The 11,383-nt window shown below is 37.6% G+C and overlaps 1 protein-coding gene across 4 annotated transcripts in view; it reads left to right on the top strand.

Moving 5' to 3' along the window:
- Window positions 1–202: 202 nt before the first annotated feature.
- LOC117987770 (klaroid protein-like) overlaps window positions 203–11,383 on the top strand; it is a 29,998-nt gene continuing 18,817 nt past the window's right edge. Inside the window, exons 1-3 of one of the 4 annotated variants that reach the window (XM_034974820.2) lie at window positions 203–738; window positions 2,764–2,932; window positions 10,042–10,175. In XM_034974820.2, coding sequence (XP_034830711.1) covers window positions 581–738; window positions 2,764–2,932; window positions 10,042–10,175 — 461 coding nt within the window. In that variant the 5' untranslated portion in view covers window positions 203–580. Of the gene's footprint in view, window positions 739–2,763; window positions 2,933–6,275; window positions 6,552–6,724; window positions 6,852–6,971; window positions 7,085–8,169; window positions 8,195–10,041; window positions 10,176–11,383 lie in introns of those variants that run through there. The other 3 variants (XM_069502677.1, XM_069502676.1, XM_069502678.1) reach the window with 3 other exon arrangements.

Here is an 11,383-nt window from a genome sequence, read left to right as displayed (position 1 = left end):
CAATCGGATCACACAACAAACGCTCACAAGCGTTGGCAAGTCTACGCAAACGCTTGTTGTTTGCTGTTTGTTGCAAGCTCGTTGCAAGCATGTTGTGCCGTAGAGCCGATTGCCATAGAGAGATCTACTTAGATTCTATAGACAATAATTTTGATTTTGACTATTTTGACCACAGACCAATAACATAATTTTGACAGCGACTGCCGACTGGTGACGTCATCACAGTTTGTGTTTAGGCTGAGTGAGGCGTTACGAAATTTTTTAATCGAATTTCGTTGAATAATATTTATCTTGCGTACAAATGCTGTACTACGAATTCTTCTTTAGCTCCATCAATCGTGTTAATCGTTGTCGACTAGACTAGGTTATTATCAAATACAAATAGTAACGTATTATTTTGGCGGCATTGCTCGAAGTCACAGAAATAGATTTCTTGTGCAATAATCTACGTGTTTAGTGCGTTTTTCATTCAACTTCCGACCTGCGAAAGTGAGTAAAATATGGTCAGTGCAAGTGCTTGAAAATGCTAAACTAAAATTATAAAATTTGTGGAACTTTTGGTGGTGTAATAGTTGTAAGGATGGAGAATCCTACAGTTGGTGAATTGAGGTCAAGGTCCCGGTCAAAAACACCCTTCTTGCGCTCAAGCTGCGACCGTGAGAGCTGTACGGAGGGTGGGGAACACACCCATCATAAATCCGGCCGAAAAACTCCTTTGAGAAGAAGCACACCTATCAAGTAAGAACTGCGTTGATTTGTTTACATCACACATTCTATAGCCGGTACAACGTAAACGGCATAGTAGCATGGTAGTAACCATACTTTTGTACACAACACACATCATTGATACAAGTTGTCCTATTCAAAAAATATCTTTATTGAAGTAGGCATATTTTTTTGTTATATTTCATTTATTATTGTACTAATACTTTAAAATTTAACTTACGGGGGTGACATGGTCACCTTTGACTGAACCCCCAAAAAATAGAGAGAAAAATTATACCATATAGGTATTATATTATGTTACATATCTACTTACTTACCTAACTACTAGGAGAATTTTATTTATTGACTTTAGTAGTCTAGTAGCGTTTCCGCGATTTCGTCCGCATCCTGCGGGAACTGTCTTTTCCGTAGATTTTCCAAAAAAGTCTTTCATATAACTTTCTTCTAACAATTTTTGGGTGAATTTTTATATAGAAAAATACTATTTATGATCTATTGATCAGATTCTGAAAATTCTTTAACTAATAAGATAGGTACATTGTCTCCATGTTTTAGAGGTAATAAGTTATCACAGACAACTATTGTAATGTTGATGATTTTTTAAATGACAATAATTTTAAATAATCCATATTTATTTGAATAATTAATAATTTTTATATGATGACATAATAATATTTTAAGAAGATGAGATGAGATGCTGGGTTCAATTAGTTTTGTACGCCATGCTTGGCAGGATATGTGAATGTAAATAATATACATGTAACATATTACCTGAGCAAATCAATAAATAATTATGATTATGACAAAGTCGCAGGCAAAAGGTTGCGTTGATAAAGTATTTTTGTTGTCTAAACTATAGATTGTATAGTTTACCTTAGAACAGGTTTCCCTCCAAACCTCCTAAATGTACACATTTTTACCATAAACAGAGTTTGTGTACTTTGATGTCATGAAATGAAGGCCATGTTGTGACATCACCCATGCCATGGCTGCTCAGCTACTCACACTGTATGACCTTAACACACAAAAACGTACATCAAAATATTTGTGGTTTTCATTCAATATTATAGTCTACTTATTTGGGTGTTTATGTATACAATGCTATTTGAATGCAATCTATTTAAGTAAGTACTTATCTTGATTTGGCACTAGGAAAAGCCATAAATCAAGAGAAAAAAAGAAATACTTATTATTTAAACTAGCTGATGCCCGAGACTTCGCCCGTGGGGAATTAGGTTTTTTAAAAATCCCGCGGGAACTCTCTGTTTTTCCGGGATAAAACATAGTCTATGTCACTCTTCAGGTCTTTGGTCAGGTCACCATACCCATGCAAATAAATCGACGTCAATTCGTTGCACTGTTGCGATGTGATGGAAGGACAAACCAATAAACCAACAAACAAACACACTTTCACATTTATAATAAGGGTACTGATTATCAATGATCCCCTATGACCTACATAAAAACACATCAACACAACTAAACTCTAAACCATTAGACAATGGTGAAAGAATTATTAAAATTGGTTCAGTAGTTTCAGAGTTTATCGATTACAGATAAAATATTTTTTCTTTATAATATCAGTAGAGACTAACTAGCTGATGACTTTGTTCGTGTAGAATTAGAAGAACATCTCGTGGAAACGCTTTGATTTTCCAAAGTAAAAAACCGGCCAAGTGCGAGTCAGGCTCGCGCAACGAGGGTTCCGTAACACAGTCGTATTTTTTTTACATTTTGCACGATAATTCAAAAACTATGATGCATAAAAATAAATTAAAATCTGTTTTAGAATGCACAAGTGATGCCCTTTCATATGATACCCCCACTTGATACAGTTATCTTACTTTCTCTATCTACTTACTCTCCAGGTCTTCTTTATCTACAACCACGTAAAAAATCCCATTGATCCATTGCGACATGAATGACGGACAAAGCAGCAAACCAATAAACCAACACACTTTCGCATTTATAATATGGGTAGTGAATAGTGATTCTCCTTTTATGTGTTGATTTCTTTAACGCCCAACTTTCTTACAGACAAATCGAAAAAGCGAAGACTACAGATTCCATCCAAGTGATCCCAGAGGACCCGCCGGCGCACCGCACGCGCCAGGCCGCACGCCAGTCTGAGCTCGTCAAGACATCTGATTACTCCTCGGAGGAAAGCCTTGACAGGTTGAAAGGACATCGGAAAGAAATTTATCAGGTGACTACCTATTTTTGACATGAATAACTGAAACATTTCATAACAACCGGCCAAGTGCGAGTCAGGCTCGAGCACCGAGAGTTTCATACTACACATTTTGAAAAAAAAATTCAACATTTTGCACGATCATTCAAAAACTGATGCATAAAAATAAATAAAAACCTGTTTTAGTATTCACAGGTAAAGCTCTTTTATATGATACCCTACTTGATATAATATATCTTACTTCGAAAATTGAAAATACTAATTATATTATTTATTAGTTCATGACCACAGAACAGATGGGTCATTATAAGCAAGCAGACATACAGACACACTTTTGCATTTATAATACTAGTATGGAAGTATGAATTTTAGCTTCAAAACTGGTTGTATCATCTGTTCATCACCTTGTGATAACTACACAGTCTAGTTCGATATTCCGGGCGATGGGTATTTTGCACCTGCATGAGTGCCATACTTGTGTGGCCTTGTGCCCCAAAGCATGCGATTTTGTTAGGTAAGCAACATCGATGACTGCGTCAGCGTGGCAGACCATGACCTAAACCCTTCTGATTCTGTGAGGAAACGCGTCCTCAGTAGTGGGCGGTGATGGGTTGATCATGATGATGATGATATTCCTGTTTGGATGTTGGACGCTGGCTGCACACCTCATCTTATTTCTCTGTATGGATGACTCTGGCTGTTATACTTGCTTCCCACGGTGCGTGCGAGATCCGATCGGTGAGTCGGTAACTTCAAAATGGCTTCAAATCCCAAGATCAATCCAAACTGACACGCACCGTTGGAAAGAGCCATGTGCGCGGTGCGTGGATGTCTGTGGTCGTCAGGCCGTGCTTGATAATCCGCAGAATCACGCACCGTGGGAAGCCGGTATAAAACACCTGTGAAGTTGTAAACAATCGAATATTGAAGCCATATCGCTGGATGTCGGTCACGCTCGACTCAAGGTTAATGACGCGTCGTGCGCGGTATTCGCAAGGATACACATTTGCATGATGTATTCTAGTACGAGTGAATACCAGTAGTGGAAATTGTACATTTCAAAATACGACAGCTGTACTAGTTGTCTGTACCGCATACCATTATTATTATTTAAATAATAATGCCTTTTTTGCCTCCATTCGCAATGTTTTGGCTGGTAGTTAAAAACAATAATGCATACTTCACTACCCATATTACAAATGCGAACGTGTTTGTTTGTTGGCAAGTCGCCCTACTAGTGATTAAGTTTGTATAAAAAAAAATTTTTTTTAAAAAACGCAGTCTGTGAAAATAATCACCTGCAAGCTTTCGAAATGTGGATTTAAAGGAAAATGCTTAAGATAACCTGGAACAGCCTAGCTAGATGATGCCCGCGACTTTGTCCGCGTGGATTTGGGTTTTCAAAAATCCCGTGGGAACTCTTTGATTTTTCGGGATAAAAAGTAGCCTATGTCAGTCCCCAGGTCTTAAACTAGTGTAAATCACGTCAATCCGTTGCTCCGTTGCGACATGATTGAAGGACAAACCAACAAACAAACACACTTTCGCATTTATAATAGGGGTAGTGATTAAAATACGTGATATCCTTTTACATTGTTATTTGAGTAACGTAACTATATTTTGGTGCTAATTCTGCAAATGCAAAATGCAAATTTCAGCCCGATCTATCTAGTAGTTTGAGCTGTGCGTTGATAGATCAGTCAGTCAGTCAGTCACCTTTTCCTTTTATATATTTAGATAATAATTAGTTAAGTTCAACTTTGTGTACCACTAATTGAGCACTCAGTATAAATCATTCTAAACAACCATTAAATTATCAAATATTGATATTAACCATACATCAATCGCGTAAGAAACATAGACCAAATAAGCACTCGCAGTACATTCAACTTTTAACCGCCAGCGTCCTAATTGAATTACAATTATAATGCACCATAAATAACAATCACTCTTAACCGACGCCCACTCTTAATAGCCGCTTTCCTTTTCAACTAGCGACTCTTATTACATCAGTCCCCTTCGAGAATATATTTTGAATACCTACGCTATGGACAAAATACTGGAAAGAAATTTCAAGAAATTTATTATTCTTCATTCATTGTGAAAATAATATAGTTTTTTTAGGGTTCCGCACCTCGAAAGGAAAAACGGAACCCTTATAGGATCACTTTGTTGTCTGTCTGTCTGTCTGTCAAGAAACCTACAGGGTACTTCCCGTTGACCTAAAATCATGAAATTTGGTAGGTAGATGGGTCTTGTAGCTGGTATTAGGGGAAAAATCTGAAAACCGTGAACTTGTGGTTATATCACAAAAAAAAAATTAAATTGTGGTCATGAACTAATAATTAGTATTTTCATATTTTGAAGTAAGATAACTATATCAAGTGGGGTATCATATGAAAAGGCTTCACCTGTGCATTCTAAAACAGATTTTTGTTTATTTTTATGCATCATAGTTTTTTAATGATCGTGCAAAATTTCGAAAAAATACGACTATAGTATGGAACTCTTGGTGCGCGAGTCTGACTGCCACTTGGCTGGTTTTTTTTTAACGTACTCTAACTAACGATAGAGTACTCATATTTACTTACTGTTCTGGTTAATATAACTGTTAATTTATTTATGTATGGCGGACGTCCGGTGCTTGGTCCCCATCGAGTGCAAACTTCCACACTATAGTCACAGCACAGAACACGTGAACTAATAATATTATTGGTTTCAACAGGAAAGTAATATTATAGTTTGTGGTTGTATGTGTTATCGTGAATAAGCTAGTTACATACTAAACTATGTGATAAAAATCTTTTAGTACGAACCACTGCCCAAAAAACTTTTATATCTCTCAAGCAGAAAGGTCTGCAGACTGTCTGTTTGAGAATTACTTACTTAATTAATTTGAACTTAACTGATGTCAAATTGCCTGAAACAAATTATGTAATTAGTACGCCTTTCCTTTGAAGTTCTTGTTACCAAGGGCATAAAGAAATCTGTTCATGTATTAAGCAGCATCCATTAAGGCATCTGGCTTTTTAACCGACTTCCAAAAAGGAGGTGGTTCTCAATTCGGTCCGTTGTTTTTATCATACATAAAAAAACGGACTGAATTACATCGATTTTTTCGAGGTGTCTGGACCGATTTGTAAAATATTTTTTTAAATCAACAGAAGATGTTTTCGCGGTGGTCCCATAAAAATTTCTGGATCCAACTCCTCAATCCTGATGCTGCAAGGTTACTACCCGCCTAGGTTATCAAGATTCAGGAAGTGTTCATAGTGAATTCATGGTGTATTCATCACATGATATACTTAGAGAAATCTGACCAGCTAACTCCCATTGTAATCGAACCTTTACAGGAAAACACTAGTCACTAAGGACCATAATTATGAGGAAAACGTAGTAAATCCAAATATAACTGAAAACGAACTCCCGCGTCGGTTTATTTTTAAATTAGCCGCCCAACACATATGGACATTATTATTTCTACCCATCTGGGTTCAAACAGTCGCGTACGTTGCTAAGTTTCGAATTTTGACTTCGATTTGTGCTCAATACCTAAGTCACGGAATACAATTTGGAATTCAGTCTTGACCTAGTTTTTCGGTGTTTTATTTAAAGGAGGATTCGGCCATGTGAGGTAGGTACGTCTTATTATTAAATTGCCATGGCGATGAGCGAAAGAGCGCACTCGGCGCAATCGATAAATTGTTTGTTTTACGCGAAGGGCGAGATGATTAGCCGGCACTGCAAGGTCAGTTGAGTGTTGATAAGAGGTGAATCACCATCCATCATTAAATTGTTTGCAATCATTAGTTATTGAACTGTGCAGTTGTTTATAAATACTAGCTAGCACGACCACTCCAGAGTATCCAAAGATAAGAGTTCAATCTTAAAAGTATTTCATTTGTCTTCGATTCTTTTTATAACGTGTTTTAAAGTGAGTTATTATTTTAATATGCTCCCTATAAACTAACTCATTCAAAATTGTACAGACTAAAATTAACTCATTTAAAAGTGTATAGATTCAGTTTTACGACGCTTTTTTTTTAATTTATAGACTATCGCATGGCTGCAATCAGACTTGGCGGAGCCAAAGATGGAGCGCGCTTGCCTAGAACATGCCTATTCACTCTCGATTTGTTTGATTTTATTGGACACAAAACTAAATTGGTAACAATTGTCTTCTACAGTCTCTTAAACTAAATTGACTAGTCTAAAATAGTGCTATCCTTTTCACAACATTATTTGCCGCAAAGGATAGCATTAATTTTAGAGCTATCAGTATGATTATTGAAGATTAAAACATAATTAGCTCATGCTCATTAGGTAACTATAAAGTTTTCCGTGTACTTGTGTTACGAGCAGGCGTATGTTACAGGCATGATCGGTCAGTCGTGAAAATGTATTTATTGCAATGTTAGAAAACTCAACGATTTTTCTTAGGTCCATAACTAACAAATCTAAGTTCATTCTAGTGCTTATTCCAGTAAAATATTTTATTTGACGACACTATTTTCTTAAGGTATATGTTTTGTTTCTTCATTTGCTTTGTTAACCAGCGATAATTTATAGTACGCAACAGGTCGAGATGGCAATCGAGATGAAAATTTCGTTGAACGGTTGAGCCGTGAAAAGCTAGCAGACAGACAAACAGATAGACAGACACACTTTCGCATTTATAATATTAGCATGGATTTAAAAAACCGGCCAAGTGCGAGTTAAACTCGCACACCGAGGGTTCCGTACTCAAGTAATATTTCGACATTTTGCAAGATAAATCAAAAACTATGATGCATAAAAATAACTAAAAATCTGTTTTAGAAAGCACAGGTAAAGCCCTTTCATATGATACCCCACTTGATATAGTTATCTCACTTCAAAAATTGAAAATACTAATTATGAGTTTATGACCACAATTTAATTTTTTTTGTGTGATGTTACCACAAATTCACGGTTTTCAGATTTTCCCACTAAAGCCAGCTATAAAACCCACCAAATTTCATGATTCTAGGTCAACGGGAAGTATCCTGTAGGGTTCTTGACAGACAGACAGTCAACAAAGTGATCCTATAAGGGTTCCGTTTTCCTTTAGAGGTACGGAACCCTAAAACACCCAATTTCTGTTAGTTTTTCATAATCGACTTTCAATGTCTTATCGGTGCAATTAATTGAATTAGTTTGCGTGGCACGTCATAGAATGTCCTTGAAACTAAATAGATACTACAGTTGAGGCACTCAGCCACTCAGCTGCCGAAGTACCTATAGGTACTGTTGATTATGGTACGTTTTTCCAAGACTTATTATTATTTACCGGATCGTGGTGGAGTGTAGATAGTGACTTTAAAGCTGTAATATGTACATGAACAGTTCGTGACGTCTATCTATGTGCTTGGTTTTTTTCGTTTGATAATAAATGGCTTTTTAATTCGCCCGCAAAGCATAATATACTTCGCCAATGTCGCGCATATTGTAAGGTTTGTATTTAATACATAATTAAATAATTCATCGCATAGTGATTGATATTCAAACAATCCCATGATAGAAAAATAATGGTTAATCTAAAAAAATAAAGAGCAGAAATGTCCAATGAAAAGGATGCAATTGTAACGTGAACATAAATAGTTTACTTGATTATCAAGTAACAAAATGGGCAAGTATTTTCAGAAAACCCAATAAAACACAAACATATTTCAAACTATTCCTTGTCTAATGTGGACGCGTGCCGATGAACTCTGACTGATTCGAAACCGTCCCACTTTCATACAAATTGTACCTACAGTAGGTAGGTATATTAAGTATTTAAACTTTATGTGGCAAATAACACGTTAAACACTGACATGTGTGTGCAACCTAACCCTTTAAGAGCGATTACGCACTGCACTTCCGTCTTCCGAGTTCTCTCCGTCATCCGTGAGAATCTGGATTCAAATCGGACATATTATGATGTAGATATGTCAAAGATGTCTACTGAATAACTTGGATTTGGATCAAGAGTTCTCATTAGTGCGTAAGCAATATCTGAGTTCGGTCCGAGCCAAGTAACCAATGTAAGACAGTTATTATTTTCACAGGAGGTATGTTTTGTTAATAGATTAAAGAACTGATAATGACTGACAATAGGACTTATCCGGTATTTTCAAAATTGATGGTCACCCTACTGCTGACTCATTGTTCCATGTTACCATGTTCATAATAGCGATGCAAGCGTTGACTTTACAAGTTAACGGCGCGTTCCCACTATGTCGTCACCGCCATTCTCCGTATTTTTATCGTTGTATCGCTGATGAAAGAGTCAAGGAGGACATTATCACCCGTATATTCACAATCATTACTATGAAATCGCACAGTGTGCATAGTGTGGATTCCACCAATCAGATTATCGAAAATTGACTTGACAAAATAATCTGATTGGTGGAAACTCACACTGTGCGTTCAAGCGCACTGTGAGACCTCATAGTAATGATTGTGAATACGGGGGTTAGTCTCGCCGTCCTATATGTGAACACCTCCATTCAAATATTATACAAGCCATGACGCTGTAAACTGCACGATTATTTATCGTCACGACAGAGTAAGAACGCGCCCCTACGCTTACAAATCTTACAGCGGTTAGTCTGATCACTGATGACATCATGACAATGACTCGGGCGCATTTTTTGTTCATACACTTTTTACTTGACGATTGAATCCTTGTATACACTGTAGTCAACTACTTTTTGCTAAAATACCCGATTGAAGCTATTCCAAGGCAATCTTTCCACGATGGATGCATGAGAATGCTAAGCAAACAGCACGAAAACTGAAATCCACTTTTATAATAATAACGATTCGTTTAATAGTTTAGTTCATTGAACGCCGAGCTGAGGTCTGAGCTATTGAAATAATGCGATTGTATTATTGGGTTTCATCGTAAATGTCCAAACACACTTATGCTGCGCTTCGTGACGCGACACGACGCGACAGTGCCTTACTCCAGTAATACAAACTCATATTTAACAAGATTTGAAGCACCCCGCGCGTCGCGCAGTTGCAGTCGTTGAGACCGAGAGAGAAGTAAAGCCGTTTTGTCATACATGTACTTATAATGACATGATTATCATATTTTAAATCCAGATTTTTGTCCACAGAACGAGATAAACACTCAATATGAGCGCGTATCGACGAGCACCAGTTCACAACGTTTCAGCACAAGCAGCACGCTCGCTGACCTCCCGTTTAGCCCCATACAGACGAACACGTTATATAATGTGACGCAAGACAGGTGGGTCTCATCTCTTTATACGCTTAGGTATGCTGCTCTAAGCCCTGCATCGTCTACAGATATTGCTGAAGAGACAAACACTCAATATGAGCGCGAATCGACGAGCACCAGTTCAAACGTTTCAGCACAAGCAGCACGCTCGCTGACCTCCCGTTTAGCCCCATACAGACAAACACGTCATATAATGTGACGCAAGACAGGTGGGTCTCATCTCTTTATACGCTAAGCATTGACTTATAATATATTACTTCGTACGGACAGGGCCATTGAACATACAAAATGGCACCGACTCATTGCAACCTCAGAGACGCCTGGATTTCAAACGGGTCGTTCATTAGTATCTAAGAGATGACGCTGATTTATTTGGTTCCAAAACCGTGAAAAGTTTTGTTCGCTTGGGGCCCAAGCAGAGCAGCATGGTAAACATAATAATATGTTGCTGTAAAGATCAGCGTATTTCGACGTGTTTCGCGTGCTTGTAGCTGGCATGCGGGTCCCCCTTCTCCTATAGGGGAAAAACCGGCCAAGTGCGAGTCAGGCTCGCACACTGAAGGTTCCGTACTACAGTCGTATTTTTTCTACATTTTGCACGATAATTCAAAAACTATGATGCATAAAAATAAATAAAAATCTGTATTAGAATGCACAGGTGAAGCCCTTTCATATGATACCCCACTTGATATAATTATCTTACTTCAAATATTGAAAATACTAATTATTAGTTCATGACCACAATTTAATTTTTTTTTGTGTGATTCACGGTTTTCAGATTTTTCCCCTAAAGCCAGCTAAGACCCACCTACCTACCAAATTTCATGATTCTAGGTCAACGGTAAGTACCCCGTAGGTTTCTTGACAGACAGACAGACAGGCAACAAAGTGATCCTATAAGGGTTCCGTTTTTCCTTTTGAGGTACGGAACCCTAAAAACGACTTGCGATCTACGGGTATGCCATGTACTGGCATGGGAGCTACTGGCAGAACCTCGACACACAAATGCTAGTAGCTCGTTCTTGCTTGTAACTGGCATGCTTTTGTGCGAGTAACTAGCATGTGTATCACGCGCTTATCACCAAAAATCATCCAAAGAATTTTACGAAGCCATTTGAATAGTTATTATCTCGTGTTCTTGGATGGAATTTTACGTAGGTACGTTACGTCGACCAGCCATGCGTGTTCTATGTTTCTGGCAATGACGTAATACTGGT

Source organism: Maniola hyperantus, chromosome 13 (genome assembly GCF_902806685.2).
Source record: "Maniola hyperantus chromosome 13, iAphHyp1.2, whole genome shotgun sequence".
In the NCBI taxonomy this organism is placed as follows: domain Eukaryota; kingdom Metazoa; phylum Arthropoda; class Insecta; order Lepidoptera; family Nymphalidae; genus Maniola; species Maniola hyperantus.
This window is presented reverse-complemented; position numbering and strand designations above follow the sequence as displayed.